Raw genomic sequence first — 15,776 nt, forward strand, 5'->3', positions numbered from 1 at the left:
TTTGTCGCCTCACCTAAACATTGCCTGTATTTACTTAAATATTGCCATATGGCAAGTCTAATCCACCTGCCCAAGAACTTCATTTTTTTTTCAGTTTTTTTTTAATTTATCTTTTGTGTCCAAATATACTTAAATGAAATTGATTTTATATATGGAATTTCGTAAATAAATGGAAATTTCAAAATTATTTTCGAAAACTAAAATCGAATCAAAAAATTAAAATATAAATGGATTTTTGATAAATAAATGAAATTATTTGGAATTAATTCCTTAGGACACTCTCAAATAATAAAATATTATGTAAAAAGCATTGTGGAATCAGAGCATCTCTCTCAATTCATCTAATCAAACGCTTTTAAATATCCACTTTAATTAGTTCCTAGAGTCATGTTTGTTAGTTGCGAATTAGAAACTGCTCACGCTTTTGTTCTTGGAAATGCACCAACATTTTCCAACCCGACCCTGTCAAAAAAGGACAGTAATTGACCCGACCCGAATCGTGTACCCGGTAAATCATAAATGTTCCTTCCATCGTCACTATTTAGCCATCAACTAAAGCACATTCTTGCCATACGCATGCGACATTGTTTTTTTCTTTCCAATAATTTAAGGTTTGAAGAAAAACGTGTAATGAAAGATCTTGTCACTATTTACAAGATTGGAACCCCATCGTACGATCTCGTCATCTTCTCTGATAACAGCTACCGTTTTATATATAATAAACGGAGATTTCTCACAATACGTTTGTGGGCGAAAGAGTAATATCCATACCTACTTCGTCGACAGCTGGCATCTCTCTCACTTGACCAATAAGTCGTGTAAGCTCTACCGTAAGTTCTCTACGAACAAAATCAGATCTCTCTTTAGTCAGCACTGCTTCAGAAAACAGAGTACCCGTGAGAGAATTAAATTCCCGATACCATTCGTCACTATTTTTTAGGTTACTCCGTTCACCGTAACGTAAAAGCGACGAGCTCTCTTCTTGACGCCACCGGTTCAAAAGATATTTGCTCGGGATTTGAAAATAGTTCTTGAGTAAAAGTACTCGAATGGCATGCCTGCATAAAATTCCAGTCGACTCGAATGCCTTACACGAGCAGTGAATTTGTTCATCTTCTGGTACCCATATTACAAGATGCTCTCCGTCGACTTTCTTGAAATGACGAACAATGTGGGACCCGTCAGACATTTCCGATGCAGCATATTCCATGGCTAAGACCATTTCTTGCTGCACTGCATTGAATGCGAACGGTGTAAGAATACTACGAGCGTGCTCTTCGATAGGTAAGCACGTCTTGAGATGCATAAACTGTGCCTCTTCGTGTGGCTGGATTTTACTATGCGATACTAATCCCATCTACAAAAGTCGACTCAGGAAATCAAGAAAATATGGTTAAAAGTTAAAAAGTGCTTAAAAAGGATAATTGAAACTGCTTAACATACCTGCTCAAGAAAGCCACGCAAACATGTCTGAGTTTCGATTACTCCCTTCAAAAATACGTCTACGGATTTCCAATACGATGTGGAATCCATTCGCGCGAGAAAGCAACCTCTCGTGTAAGGTAAAGCCCAACAAACGCGAAGGGAGAAGAGCAGAGCGATGTGCTTATCCGAATTAATTCCAAAGTGGGAAACCATATTATTCCACCGAAATTCAAATTCATCGGTACCTTCTAAACGGCATAACTCTTCAAACTCATATTTGAACTCGGGGAATCGTGGGCCAAGTGGAAGAGAAAACCAGCTCGATATTCCAGGCATCATATTGTATAAGGAAATAAAATGCTTCGTGTTCGGCATTTCACTTGTTATGGCTTCTCTTAGACCAGGGTCGATATCGGTGATTATTGTTTGAGGGCATCTTCCTTTCATAAACCGAAGAAAAGCCTAAGAAGCAAAATAAAAAAATTAAAAACAATTTATTCGCACGTAAAATAAGAATGAAAAACAACAAGAAAAATTCAATGCAAACCTGTAAAGCCCAAGCAAATGATCGCGGGTTTTCATCCTGCAACAAAGCACAACCGAAGAAGAGGATTTTCCCATGGTTGTTGATTCCAAGCCATGCACCGAAACTCAGACCGTAATTCATCGAACGATAAGTCGAGTCAAAATAAACGACATCGCCAAACATGTCATAGGCATGAACCGAATCTCCACAAGACCAAGCAACATTCTCAACTCTATCATTTTCGTCGAAAGCAACATCGTATACAAAGTACGGATCAGCTTCTTTACTCGTCCTGCATGCCTCAAGAAGATCGACCGTGTCGATTTCTCTTCTCTCTGCCAATAAAGCATCACTCTCTTGAACGATTCTCTTGCGGGTTTGGATAAAATTTCTGACATCTCTTTCCAAGAACGAGAGGTGCCTACCTTGAATTCCCTTCTCCAGCTCGAGCACCTTCACTATACGGTGAATTGGAAAACCAGCTTTCGAAAGCAGAAGAATCCGTTCTTGATCTGCCTCGTGAATTTTACGATAAGCTGGTAGCAAACGAACCTGGTCGTCCTCTAAAAGCTCGTGATTGTGCACATTACTGAATTGCACAACGTACCACTGCGAAACACCGTCTACAATCTCCTTCGACAAGTACATTTTCGAATCACACCCGCATCTAACGGATTTCCTTTCCCGTTGATGCTCTCCTATTTGTTTCTTTCTTGCAGGCGCAAACCCTGATCGATAGCAAACGAAATCCCTCTTGTAAACGCCCAATTGCGGACTCAGCCTCGATCTCTCCTTCCTAATCGAGAACCCATTTCTTCTAGCGAAGTTTCCGTAATAGTCAAATGCTTCATCGTCGCTCTTAAACACCATTCCCACGTACGGGGAAATCATCGTTTCTGTTGGGAATGAATCATTCTTGATCAATTGGGATCCGACATTCGTCTCGTTCGTATCTCCTTCGCACGTCACAAAGCATTTCCAATCCCCACATGGGCATTGCTGCCTTTTAATCCAGACAGTCTTTGATTGTACAGACACCATAGCTGATTAAGCCCACTTGATGAAACTCACACAGAATCTAATTCCATCAAAATAGCATATAAAATATTTCCATAAATCATCAATAATATCTGTAAAGAAGTAAATCTTCACAGATATGATGCCAAAGGTTCAATCTTTTTTCGTACTCATTTGGCATAGTTTCATAATTCTGCACGCAGATATCAGTTTGCCCAATTTGTTCTGCAACTGCAACCCTAAAATCAGCACTACATGAAATTCAAGCTTCAAGTAGACAATTCAACGGAGGCTTGACTATTCAATTGTGAGTAATTGAATGGGTTCGTCAGCAATTTTAACGCAATCGAATTTTCTGAAGAAAACAAAAATTACAAATTCGAATGTCGGAACTGAACGAGGGTTAAGAAAATTGGCGTACCATAAACAAACAAGCATCAAGAATTTAACATCAATCTTTTAATTTTTCTTACTTCTCCCGCAGTTAGCGCCCTTGTTCTTGAGTGAGTAGACTGAATTTTTTCGTTCATCAATGTTTTTGGGTGGCTTTCGTGGGCCGGGCCGGGCTGGGCTTGTTGTCTTCTTCGGTCCAGTAAGTTATTAATTCCTGTTTATCAAAATTATGAAACTAATTTAAATTAGAATTGATTAGGTTTCTTTTAATTAAATATTTATTTAATTAGTAAGATTTCATGCATAATATTATTTTTTTTTTCCTCGATTTTTTTACTCCCTGAGTTTGCCATTTCCGGTGCCTTAATTTCTAATAATAGCTCATATGGTTTCGTGATTTCTCTTACAAAAAGCACAACTCCCAATATAATGCGGTGTTAATCTTATATTATTCCAATATTGCAGATCTCTGAGGTATGACAATTTGTCCCCATGCAAGAATACCATTTTCTTATCTTGGTTTCTATTTCTCGTTTTTCCAATTATTCATTTTTGTTTTTGAGTTTTGAGTTTTGGGAAAAGATAGAGCCATCTTCATGAATGTATGTATAGTTTCCATTCTTGTGTTGCCGCTGTATTGAACGTATATTCTTTAACGAAAATCACGATGAATTAATATTTCGTAATTCTGAATTCTGGTAACTTTTTCTCTGAAGGGATTTGATCCCTTAATTGAATTATCCATCCAGCATCAATTGATTCCCCTGGTGACGTGGTGTCGAAAAGAAATCAAGATTCGCCGTTTAGTGATATTTTAGTGCTTTCACTTGTGTAAAGGAAAAATCCGGGTTGTGCCCCGAAAATCTGCAATGGCCAAGGGTGATGCTGAAGATCCATTACTAGAACAGCCCTCGGATTCGTCACATCTTCCAAGTACTCGACAAAATGCCTTAACGAAAAGAAGGTACCGCCGGAGCAAGACTGTTCCCGATAAAATCTGTTATCCGGAGCAGAACTCTCCCACGTCACTGCAGCACCGGGAATCGATTTTCGAAAATACGCTCGATTTCAAGCTAGTGCTCCTGCTCTTGTCTGCGTATGTAGGTGTGGGAGCCCTCTGCTTCTTCCTTGTCAGGTACCAAATGAAGGGCATCAAGACAAATGGAATAATCGACGCCGTTTATTTCTGCATCGTCACTATGACAACTGTCGGGTATGGAGACCTCGTACCCGACAGCACAGCGGCAAAATCTCTTGCGTGCGTTTTCGTGTTCATAGGCATGGCTCTCGTCGGGCTTCTCCTGAGCAAAGCGGCAGATACTATAGTTGAAAATCAAGAAATTCTGTTGGTTAAGGCCATGCACATGCGCGAGAAGTGTAGCCCCGTTGATATACTTAGAGAAGCGGAGACGAATAGGGTTAAGTACAAGTTTTTCACTGTCCTCGTTGCGCTTGTGATGCTCGTAATTGTTGGAACGGTTTTCTTGTATTGGAAAGAGGGATTGGAGTTTTTTGATGCCTTCTACTGTGTTTGTGCGACTATCACTACTCTTGGCTACGGTGATAAGAGCTTCTCGACTTCCGGGGGTCGTGTTTTTGCTGCTTTCTGGATATTGATAAGCACTATTTGTTTGGCTCAATTCTTTTACTCCTTAGCTGAATTGTACACCGAGAGACGAAGGAAATCGCTGGTCAATTGGGTTCTTACGAGGAAGTTTACCGTTTCGGATCTCGAGGCAGCAGATTTCGATAACGATAAAGTTGTTAGGAAAGTTAAATTACTTGTTCTTGAACCTTAAATCCTTCTTTTTTTTTTTTTTGGTTACAAACTCACACATTGTTTTAATTTTTCGTACAGCGCAGCAGAATTTATCGTTTATAAACTGAAAGAGATGGGGAAAATAAGCGAGGAAGACATCGCCATGGTGATGGAGGGGTTCAAAATTCTCGACACTGATCAATCAGGAACGCTAACAAAAGCTGATCTAATGAATCCCGGTTCGTCCGATGCTTAACAAGGCGAAGATGCTTCCTTTTTTTTGTCACAAATAGGTTGATGCATGCAGTTCTTTGAAGTCGTGTATACGGTCAAGTCTTTCTTACCGGTATAGTTTTTATATAGTCGACTAGATTTTTCAGTAGTTTTTTCGAGACAGTTTAACGAAGTTGTTGTCCTAGAACGAGAATAAAACAACATACACAACTCGTGTACTGCTACTACGACACGCATACAAACTCCGATATAGATTATACAGATTCGCTGTTGCATATGAATGATCAATAATTGTGCTGTGTAATTAGGTAAATTATTGTAACAACAGAAAATTATTGTAACAATTCCACTAAAGGAAGCAGCTGACAAGAATGTGTACTAACCATTAGGTGTAAAAAAGAGAATTATTCTTAATTATTTTCAAGACAGAATTTTTTTTAGGTCCACTAACCTTTGAATTTTTTTTCCAGATTCTAAATGATGATCTGATACTCCTTTAGTTACAGCTAAATGGCATTTCATGTAATAACAACCACTTCTTTTGTTTGTTTGTGAATTTACCAACTGGACCCCAATTCAAGTCACTATCAAGTTTCAGGAGACATGTTTAGTGGAGATTCCATTAAGGAGTGATTAATTATTCAAGAAACATCATTAATTAATCTCAATAAGATAATTAGTATCTTCTTTAAAACATTGCTATTTATTCTGTATATATATAAATATATTTCAAAGTGATTATTATACATATTGTTGTTGGTAGAAATGAAGTCTTCCCTTTGTCGCCTCACCTAAACATTGCCTGTATTTACTTAAATATTGCCATATGGCAAGTCTAATCCACCTGCCCAAGAACTTCATTTTTTTTTCAGTTTTTTTTTAATTTATCTTTTGTGTCCAAATATACTTTCAAGCAAAGACCATTTCGGCGTAAATCCAAGTTTTTTTTTCTTTTTTTAATACTTTGAAGTCACTTCATTCAAAATCGAAACCCTTTTGGAGTTAAGGTTTTGATCCATAATATGTATCGTTTTCGCAGTTGTGGTTCGAAATGACGTACAAATAAATGCCTTGCTACTAAGGATAATTAATCGAGAACTGAGAGGATTTATCGCTTAAGCTACTCATTAAGTCCTAAACAAGTGTTTCCCATTAGCATTAGCTGATCATGACACATTCATTAATCTCTTATCTTATCCTTAACCATTATGTTTTGGGGGCAACTATTTTGAATACTAATTTTTGCTTAGTTGAATACTACCTAGTTGAAAACCACAATTGAGTACATATTTATAAGTTTTTTCTTACTTTAAAACCAAAATAAAAAGAAAATTACAAAAACACCCTTTCATACAAAATATCAATTATATCAAATTTTATTAGAAATTACCTATTCAAAAACCAAATAAAAAAAAAAAAGAAAAAAAACCCTTTGTTGTTAAAAAAAAAAAACCTCCACCATTTCTTCTCCTCTCCAACCCTGACCGCCGCCGCCGCCGCCGACGCCGCCGCCGCCGCCGCCGCCGCCGCCGAACGCCACCGTACGTGCTCGTAACTGCCGCGACAACCCAATTAAACCCTATCTTTTTCATCTTCTTAAATCCTCCAAAACATCTCCAAATTCAAAAAATCAAAACCTCACAAAACTTATAAAATGGAGTTATAAGACAATAATATGGTAGTATATGTGGAAAGAGAAGCCATTAAGGTAAGTATCGATGTTTTTTTTGAGCTTCGAAGTCGATTTTGAAGTTTTTTTTTTTGAAACCCGTCGGCAATTTTCGACACATACAGGTCGATTTTTGGTCAATTTTCGACACCAACGTGTCGAAAAAGAAAAAAAAAAAAAAAAAAAAAAAAAAAAAAAAAAAAAAAAACCAAATTTCGACACCTACCTGTCGAAATTTGGACAATTTTCGACAGGTAGGTGTCGAAAAACACTATTGGTAAAAAAAAAAAAAAAAAAAAAAAAAAAAAAAAAAAAAAATTTTTTTTTTTTTTTTTTACCAACAGTATTTTTTCGACACATACCTGTCGAAATTTGGACAATTTTCGACAGGTAGGTGTCGAAATTTGGTTTTTTTTTTTTTTTTTTTCTTTTTCGACACGTTGGTGTCGAAAATTGACCAAAAAATCGACCTGTATGTGTCGAAAATTGCCGACGGGTTTCAAAAAAAAAAAACTTCAAAATCGACTTCGAAGCTCAAAAAAGACATCGATACTTACCTTAATGTGTTCTCCTTTCATATATACTACCATATTATTGTCTTATAACTCAATTTTATACGTTTTGTGAGGTTTTAATTTCTTTAGTTTTGATATTTTTTAGAAGGGTTTGTTGTGAGATTTTTTAGAAGGGTTTGTTGTGAGGAAGATTTTTTTGAAGGGTTTTTGGGGAGGGAGAAGAAGGAGGTGGAGAAGGAGGGAAATGGTTTTTTGAGTTTTTGATTATTTGGTATTTAAGAAAGAAAAATAGTATTTGTAATATTTTTTTAGTTTTAATTTCATTAAGGGTATTAAAGTAATTTACAATTAATTATTTATTTTTTATTTTTTTGGTATTCAAGTAAGCAAAAGTTGGGATTTGAAATAGTGATCCCCTTATGTTTTAGGATGACCATTTTTCGAAGCTTGCATAAAAAGGTTCTCGTAAACGACAATTCCAGTCATTTTGGTTGGAAACTTTCTTTTTCGTTTAAATTTTTCGTGCTGTCATCTGCAATAACAGAGGAGGTTAATTCCAAATGTGGATTTTGTCATATATTTTTATCTGATTTAGATGTATTATTATTACTATCTGCTTATAATAGTTGTTAGTGTTAGTTAAGTTTCATTTAATTTCAAAGAGTTTAATCATGACCATTAGGAAAATTTAATTCATTGTCACAATTGTGTTTTGTAAGCATCACCCGGAAGGCAAAGAAAAGATTCATTTTTTTTTGGTACAATTTTTTTTTTGGCCAAAAAAATAAACTTTATTGCAATTTAAGGACGAGGGGCCTCAAAAAAAGATGAAATCATCTTGCTCTTCAAGTTCTTGAAAAAAAAAAAAAAAACACCTTTTACTGTGTGTGTTTGTTAATTGTGAAACGGTTGGAGATTTGAAAGGAGGAAAAGCAGGATAGCAGGCAGCCGGCTGGGCCAGCCGGCTTCTGAATGTTGCTTTCGAGAGCTTGCTTAAGAAAATGGAAAAAAAAAAAAGAAAAAAGAAAAAAAAAGCATCACAATCCCCTCTCTTTGCGGTCCATTCCTTACAAGAATGGACTCTCAAATTCCTGGAATTATTATTGTTTATTGTCTCTCTCTCCTACACAAATACACACATACTAAACCCCATAACAACTCCCCTGTTTTCTTTATTTAATACCCCCCTCTCTCAGTTGTGTTTGTTATTCCTAGGCAAAGTCATTTGTTTGTTGCAATAGTATAACTAATGATGACAAGCAGCAAAAGAGAAACTCCGGGTAAAATGTATGCCGTCGAAGAAGATGTCTCTCTTCTTTCTCATTCGGACCCTTTTGTCTTGGAGCTCAACAGATTGCAGAATCAACTCAAAGGTTCGTCGTTTATTTTTTTTTTTCGGATAAAGCATTGCTTGATCTTCGTACACCGATGATGATGAACGTATCCGTTGGTTTTGTAGTTTTTAAATATTGAATTGGTGAAAGTTCCTGTCTTGAACTTGTGGAGTTCCTTAGTAGTAATTTTACTGTGTAGTTTTAGTGAAAGTTAGAGACGAGAGAATAAAAAGAGAATCTTTGATTTGTTGTTGTTTTAGAGGGGGAGAGGGAACTGGTGAAGGCTCAAACCGAAATTCGGGCGTTGAGGGCAACTGAAGTCCTCAAGGATAAAGCTGTCGATGAGGTATTTGAAATCGGTTTTTGACATTTTGCGTGTGTGTGTGTGTGTGTGCAAATTTCTGACGAGGAAGTTCTGTTCACTTATTTGTTTCAGCTTGGAAGTGAAGTTGAAAGGTTGGAAGAAAAGCTAAGATGCAGCGAAACCTACCTCGAACAAAAGGTGCAAATGGATTTTCCATTGCACGGTTTTTTTTTAAATTTTATCCCCCTTCTGTTTTACGATCGACATTCAACTTTTTTCGGTTCCGATTGATGCAGAATCTTGACATCAAGAAACTCACAGACGAGAAGAAGGTAGCATTGGCTGCACAGTATGCAGCTGAATCGACTCTGAGAAGGGTATATGCCGATCAAAAAGATGACGATTATGTCCCCATTGAGTTAGTCATTGCTCCTCTCGAGGCAGAACTTAGGATGCGTAAGAACGAGGTAATCACACATGTCTGAAAGAAAAAGTGTTTCTTGTCTGATGCCTCCTATAATATATTCAAAAAATCCCGCCCCGTTTTCTTGGACAAATTTTAGGTTGCAGCACTACAAGAGGATAAAAGGGCGCTCGAACGTCTTACAAAATCCAAAGAATCGGCCTTGTTAGAAGCTGAGAGAATATTGACAAGTGCCCTCGAAAGAGCTTTAATTGTAGAAGAGGTTCAAAATCAAAACTTCGAGCTTAGGAGGCAAATCGAGATATGCCAGGTATGAATTTAAAATTTGAAATCAATAATCCGAGGCCTGTCTGAAAAATTAAGTTCCGGAACATTAAACATGCATGCGTATATGTTTACGCAGGAGGAGAATAAAATACTCGAAAAGACAAACAGGCAAAAAGTTTTAGAGGTTGAAAAGCTTAGCCAAACCATCAACGATCTCGAGGAGGCTATACTTGCTGGAGGGGCAACAGCCAATACTATTCGTGATTATAAACGACAGATTTCGGAACTAAATGTAAGAACTCGTTTGCCTACCTTTTACAAGTAGGCTGTCTATATATATGGGATACGGGCTGACGTTTAGTTTCCGTTAACTTCGTAGGAGGAGAAACGGACACTTGAACGGGAACTTGCAAGAATCAAAGTTTCAGCAAATAGAATCGCAACAGTTGTGGCTAACGAGTGGAAGGATGACAAGGACAAAGTTATGCCGGTCAAGCAATGGCTAGAAGAGAGAAGGGTATTGCAGGTACGCTCGTTAAATAATCGTAATTCGTACTAGTTTTAGATGAGTTCACTTGAAGAATAAAATTGGGTTTTCTCTTAACGACATTTTGTTTATGTTGTAGGCTGAGATGCAGAAGTTGAAAGACAAATTAGCAATCTCGGAGAGAGCTGCCAAGGCAGAAGCACAAGTCAAGGTGACACTTCAAACCCCGTTTTAAAAAAAATCGAGTCTTTTTAAGATTGTTAACTGTGGTCTAATGGAAAAGTTGTGGTCCAGGAGAAGTTGAAGTTGAGGCTGAAGACGGTCGAAGAAGGGTTAAAGAATGCGCCTACTAGTTTCTCTATCAATACTAACGGATCCCCTAAGAACGAAAAATCGAGTAACTTCTTTGGGATTCTATCGAGTAATACAAGAATGGCTAAGAGATCTACTTCACAACCTAGGGCATCCATGCAGATGACCGATGGGAAACAAACTTCGGAGATGAAGCCAATCGACTGTCTGAAAAAGAAGAATAATTCCGGAGAAAGTTTGTTGAAAAAGAGTTTATGGGCTTCTCGTAATAAGGTCGTCGACAGCAGCGGAAAGGAAAATGCAGAGACGAATAAAAACGACACGGTCAAAATTGAAGCACGCGGCGTTGAGGAAGTTAGAGAAACGGGATACATTAAAGAGATGAAAGGTTTGGAGATAGGTGATACTGAAACCGAAGATATGGTGTCGGGTTTTCTGTACGACAGGCTTCAGAAAGAAGTCATACATTTGAGGAAGTCGTGTGACTTGAAAGAGAGCACATTGAATTCTAAGCATGATGAAATCAAGGTAAGGTTATATATACGCAAACTCTGCATGCGTGTTTGTGTGTGTTGATGAGAATGTTGAGTTATTACAACATCGTATATTTTTTTTTAATCTTTGCAGATGCTTATGAAAAAGATCGATACGCTGACTAGAGCCATAGAAGTGGAATCCAAGAAAATGAAGAGAGAAGCAGCGATACGGGACAAGGATTCGACGGTAGTAAAGGTGGAGGAGAAGATAAGAAACACAAACTCAACCAAAAGGTTAGAGCCATATTTCTCGATTTTTTTTCAAAATCCTCTGTTTCCGTAGAATTTCTTGCACCAGTTAATTTACGACACTCCTATTTGGAAATTTCCGTTTATTAGGTCCGTAATAAATACCTCTTGAAGATACATTTGCTGTGAATAATAATGTGGAGATGTTCAAGAAGTCGCCGGAGCAATAGAACAACAGTATCTTATGATTCTTACAATGTAAATACTACAGCCCATTTCGATGTTGCTATAGATATTATGTCCGAATTGTGAGTGAAGAATACGAATAGCGTGATTTTTATTTTTTTCCGTATTTAGATTACTGTATAAACAATTTGCTGAAAATATTATTCAATAAAATATTTGTTTATTTTATCTGGTAAATAGTTGTGTCACATATTCAAATGAAAGAAAAAAAAATCTCATCTCAACATCGACGGATCGAAGTATGACGTAAAATCCCATAACCGACGTTTTTATATTAAATCATCATAGATCAAATCCCTCTTGCAACTTCCTACAATACATCAAGACACCTCTCGATTTTTCCATGTACATAAGAAGCTATGGAAAATCGGGGTTGCAAAGCTCTGCTAACCAACATTTAAAAAAAAGAGAGAAAAAAAACAAACGGATCCCATTTTTATAGTTCCGGGATTGTAGATAAAGAAGGCCTCCATTTATTAACACTTCTTCGTTTAATGGCCTGAAGCACAATGTATCTCAATTTTAGCTCGTCGGAGCTTTTTACCAGCATCTGCAACTGCTTCTTAGTCACAATTATCTTCACTCGTTGGCCACCGCAACTATCGGACAACGGAGAAACGGGTCCCGTTTTTTCACCTTCTTCCGGGCTAACTTTCTTGTCGTTGTGAGACAATGCGGAATCTGAACCAATGCAGTTTCCCATTTTATTTTTATTTGAATATTGTGGCAACTGAAATAAATTGAGCACATATATATATAGTGCTGCATTTACCGGTATCACGTCTCAGCTTGTTCGAAAACTAGACGTGCAGGCCACCACACACTTGGTATTGTAATTGTTTACTGGTAAAGCCAATTAAATATGTTGGATCCCCACCTAATGTGTTAAAATATAGGGTGATTAGTAGTTAAATACTAATAAATAAATTCTTCGAAACCAAATTATTGTCCGAAAATGCGTAGCAAGAGCTGTTCCTTTTGACTCTTGAGCTAATATACTATTATCTATTAACAATGTCAAACTCTAGACTACTCGACGTTACGAAAAGGGCACATGAATGAAAACTTGAAACTCGAAAGTCAGCTCTTCGGGATCCAATGTGTTCCCACTGTAATAATTTTAGATTTCACTTGTTCTGACTTTTCGATTATTCCCGTGTGTTGAAGGATGCCGACAGGGTATCGTAAATTTATGAACATGCCCGTGACGATTATCTCAGCTCGATTTAGATTTATGTAATACTGAAAGTAGTGGACGATTTAGTCGACATGTTATAACTTTGCTAAAACCTAAATTAGATCATAGGTTAGACGGTTATTAATTATGAACTAGTGGTTGATTATTTATTCTATCTCACTAGCTACTAACTCGTGATCTTAATGCTTGTTTTCTCGCTTAATTCGTTATTCGATCGCGCTTTATTCAGGTTGAGCCACTGTAAGCTCAAACTCAGCTCATAAACTTTTTAAGTTTAATAAAATGGCTTAAACTCAACCCGACTCATAGTTAGTCAAGCTCGGCTCAAATAAAATTGAACCGAACAATCGAGTAGACTCGACTCAATTGTCGGTCCTAAACATAGCTTGAAAGGGTTAATTAACACAAGGTTCCTGAGCTTATATCAATTCCTTTACTCCAAATATTTCCACAACTTATTTTAATTAAAAATAAGTATAATCTAAAATATATTATCGTTATTGGAATTTTTAAGCTTAAAATCATAAACTACTGCCTATTTATTTTTTTTAGAGGGGCGAAATATACTCTAACTTATAAATAAATATAAAAATCCATTAAAAAAAATACAATTTTTTTTTCTGGATTAATTGTGGTATTGTGTATGTAAGCATTATTCGACTTTGTATGGTTTCTTGTCAATTGTCATACGTGGCAATGGATCTTATCCACCTATTTAAAAAGACAACGTGCCAGAAGAATGAAAAATCCATCAAATCTTTTGATGCCCGCTTTTATTAATCACAAATGGTGTCACACCATAAAATATCCCACAAGTTAACAATAGTAACTTCATTTTAATTTTTTTTAATACACTTTAATCCTACTATATTTTCCCTCCCTTTTTTACATCGTATACATCAAAAAGAACTTCTCACGAATACCAAAACCATGTAACATGATTATGTAATCATGGTTAATCACCATAATCAATTGTATAATCATCACATGACGGTGCAAGATTGAGGGTTCTCTTCACTAAAGTAGTAATCACACGATCTGATGACGTGGCAACTCCTGTTCTGGCCGTAGCCGCCATACCCGTAGTACCCGTCGTAACACGGCTGCGGCGGCGGTGGGACCCCATACCCGTGGTAACATGGGCCCCCACCGTAACCTTCGTAGCACTCCCCGCAGCATGTCCTCACCGGATACGGTTGCACCATCACCGGTGGAGGTGGATTCGGGGCCGGGGCCGGGGCTGGTGCCGGTGCAGGGTTTTTTGGCGGATCGGGTTTTGGAGCTTCCTTGGGCTTTTCCGGCTCCTTTGGTTTCTCAACTACAACCACGTTAGTCTTTTCGGGTTCCTTGGGCTTTTCGATCACAACTTTGGGCTTTTCGGGCTCTTTCGGCTTTTCGGGCTGTTTGGGCTTTTCGGGCTCTTTGGGCTTTTCGGGTTGTTTGGGCTTGGGTGGGTCTTTGATTTCAATGCTTTTGATAACTTTGGAGCCTTTGCGGCACAACTTGTCTCGAATTTTCTCAGGGCTGCAGCACACCACCGTGATCGTGACCGTGTTTGCTTTTTCATCGTACACCTGGTCTCGAATTTCTCTTGTCCGAAATTATAATTAAAAATAAAAAAAAATCAACTCAATTTATTATTTCCCAAAAAAATTAAAAGAAAATTATGATGCCTTAATGCTATTTATGGGTTGTGATGATAGTGATTGATGATGCATCAAACTTGTGGTGCATGGTAAAAGGGAATCATGAATTATTACCACATTGGAAAAGTGATCAAATATACGGTAGATATACATATATATATATCTGTATGTATTGGAGTACGTAATACGATGTCGTTGGAAGATGATTTAAAAAAATAATAAAAAAAGATGAGAGAGTAGTATATACTGACGAGGAAATTTGCAGAGGATTTTCTTGACCTTCTTATAGCAGCAAGGACACTGAAGATCAACCTTCAGCACCATAACAGTAACCTGCAATTAATTTGATCACTAATCAAAATTACACAATTAAGGGATTCTATATATTAAAAATCAATTCTTGAAAAAAACATGTATCAAACAATTGTAAATTTGTGATGATCAACACACACATCTCTATGGAAACTGATCATCAAGAGAGAGAAAGTGATCAAGAGAGAGAGAAAGTGATCAAGAGAGAGAGAGAGAGAGAGAGAGAGAGAGAGAGAGAGAGAGAGAGAGAGGGGTTTTCGTACCTTCTCAGCCATAGCTACAAGAATTATCGAGGTTTTCGATTTGGGTATACAACCACTAGGTAGATAACAAGGTTGAGAGAGACTTTTGGGAGAAAAAAATAAATACTCAAAAAAGAAAAAGAAAAAAAGATATTATTTTGGGAATATTAGGAAGAAGAAGAAATGAAAGTGGAAACAAAGTAATTAATAAATAAATAAATAAAAACGTACGTGATCGCACGTCAATGGTAATGGAAATAGGTAGAGGAGGTTGAATTTTGATGAAATCATCTAATTTGTCTCTCTCTCTCTCTCTCTCTCTCTATAATAATAATAACGGTAAATTACAAACACCCCTGAGGTATGGTCAAATTATAAAAACCCCCCTCTTGTTTGGATAATTACATCTACCCCCCTCAAGTATGATTTTTTCTTAGACCTCCACTTTTATGGTGCCAAATTCAACATAGTCATCTAGATTCCGTAAAATGTGCTCTAATTTGTACTCGTTTTGTGTAAAAAATACAGTTTTTGATGCACCACAAACTGATATATACAAGCTAAAAATCACATATTATGATCATCTTGCTTCATAATGTAGAGTTTGAATGGGATAAAACGGGTACAAAAGTGATAATATTCCATATAATCTCGAAAATTCCACTAAATTTGAGGAGTTGAGGAGGTGGTTGTAATTATCCAAACAATATGGGTGTTTTTGTAATTCGACCATACCTCAGG

General features: G+C 37.0%; 4 protein-coding genes across 8 annotated transcripts; 2 read left to right on the forward strand and 2 right to left on the reverse strand.

Moving 5' to 3' along the window:
* Positions 1–219: 219 nt before the first annotated feature.
* Positions 220–3,577, reverse strand: LOC105969060 (putative protein FAR1-RELATED SEQUENCE 10). Of its 3 annotated transcripts, none has more exons than XM_012993787.2 (4): positions 3,442–3,577; positions 1,973–3,323; positions 1,444–1,887; positions 220–1,357 (listed from the first exon to the last, which is right to left on the reverse strand). In XM_012993787.2, exons 2-4 carry the CDS (start codon positions 2,990–2,992, stop codon positions 734–736), a joined length of 2,088 nt encoding a protein of 695 aa, XP_012849241.2. In that variant the 5' UTR covers positions 2,993–3,323; positions 3,442–3,577; the 3' UTR covers positions 220–733. The 3 variants fall into 3 exon arrangements, with proteins under 3 accessions (XP_012849241.2, XP_012849239.2, XP_012849238.2); XM_012993785.2 differs by having other exon boundaries at positions 3,390–3,478; XM_012993784.2 differs by having other exon boundaries at positions 1,973–3,473.
* Positions 3,528–5,784, forward strand: LOC105968561 (two-pore potassium channel 1). 3 transcript variants are annotated; one of them, XM_088827533.1, is made up of 3 exons: positions 3,528–3,835; positions 4,078–5,133; positions 5,220–5,784. In XM_088827533.1, exons 2-3 carry the CDS (start codon positions 4,231–4,233, stop codon positions 5,241–5,243), a joined length of 927 nt encoding a protein of 308 aa, XP_088683659.1. In that variant the 5' UTR covers positions 3,528–3,835; positions 4,078–4,230; the 3' UTR covers positions 5,244–5,784. The 3 variants fall into 3 exon arrangements, with proteins under 3 accessions (XP_088683659.1, XP_088683658.1, XP_088683660.1); XM_088827532.1 differs by lacking the exon at positions 5,220–5,784 and having other exon boundaries at positions 3,701–3,835; positions 4,078–5,175; XM_088827534.1 differs by lacking the exon at positions 3,528–3,835 and having other exon boundaries at positions 4,086–5,126; positions 5,217–5,784.
* Positions 5,785–6,208: 424 nt separating this feature from the next.
* On the forward strand, positions 6,209–11,814 carry MAP70-5 (microtubule-associated proteins 70-5). Its single transcript, XM_088827531.1, has 12 exons — positions 6,209–6,573; positions 7,967–8,911; positions 9,133–9,218; positions 9,309–9,374; positions 9,473–9,643; positions 9,740–9,910; positions 10,004–10,159; positions 10,247–10,393; positions 10,494–10,565; positions 10,649–11,194; positions 11,294–11,436; positions 11,542–11,814. Exons 2-12 carry the CDS (start codon positions 8,788–8,790, stop codon positions 11,561–11,563), a joined length of 1,704 nt encoding a protein of 567 aa, XP_088683657.1. The 5' UTR covers positions 6,209–6,573; positions 7,967–8,787; the 3' UTR covers positions 11,564–11,814.
* Positions 11,815–13,573: 1,759 nt separating this feature from the next.
* LOC105968480 (uncharacterized) lies at positions 13,574–15,359 on the reverse strand. The gene is made up of 3 exons (XM_012993114.2): positions 15,057–15,359; positions 14,733–14,814; positions 13,574–14,423 (listed from the first exon to the last, which is right to left on the reverse strand). Exons 1-3 carry the CDS (start codon positions 15,066–15,068, stop codon positions 13,819–13,821), a joined length of 699 nt encoding a protein of 232 aa, XP_012848568.2. The 5' UTR covers positions 15,069–15,359; the 3' UTR covers positions 13,574–13,818.
* Positions 15,360–15,776: the final 417 nt, after the last annotated feature.

This window comes from Erythranthe guttata, chromosome 13, assembly GCF_056151865.1.
Source record: "Erythranthe guttata isolate IM_541 chromosome 13, IM_541, whole genome shotgun sequence".
In the NCBI taxonomy this organism is placed as follows: domain Eukaryota; kingdom Viridiplantae; phylum Streptophyta; class Magnoliopsida; order Lamiales; family Phrymaceae; genus Erythranthe; species Erythranthe guttata.

Coding starts and splice junctions, on each gene's coding strand:
- LOC105969060 (XM_012993787.2), bottom strand. CDS start 2,992: ATGGTGTCTGTACAATCAAAGACTGTCTGGATTAAAAGGCAGCAATGC. Junction 1,888..1,972: donor CATTTGCTTGGGCTTTACAG/GTTTGCATTGAA, acceptor TTTGCTTCTTAG/GCTTTTCTTCGGTTTATGAA. Junction 1,358..1,443: donor TGCGTGGCTTTCTTGAGCAG/GTATGTTAAGCA, acceptor CGACTTTTGTAG/ATGGGATTAGTATCGCATAG.
- LOC105968561 (XM_088827534.1), top strand. CDS start 4,231: ATGGCCAAGGGTGATGCTGAAGATCCATTACTAGAACAGCCCTCGGAT. Junction 5,127..5,216: donor TTCGATAACGATAAAGTTGT/TAGGAAAGTTAA, acceptor TAATTTTTCGTA/CAGCGCAGCAGAATTTATCG.
- MAP70-5 (XM_088827531.1), top strand. CDS start 8,788: ATGATGACAAGCAGCAAAAGAGAAACTCCGGGTAAAATGTATGCCGTC. Junction 10,394..10,493: donor AAGAGAGAAGGGTATTGCAG/GTACGCTCGTTA, acceptor TTTATGTTGTAG/GCTGAGATGCAGAAGTTGAA. Junction 11,437..11,541: donor AACACAAACTCAACCAAAAG/GTTAGAGCCATA, acceptor TCCGTTTATTAG/GTCCGTAATAAATACCTCTT.
- LOC105968480 (XM_012993114.2), bottom strand. Junction 14,424..14,732: donor AATCCTCTGCAAATTTCCTC/GTCAGTATATAC, acceptor TTCGGACAAGAG/AAATTCGAGACCAGGTGTAC.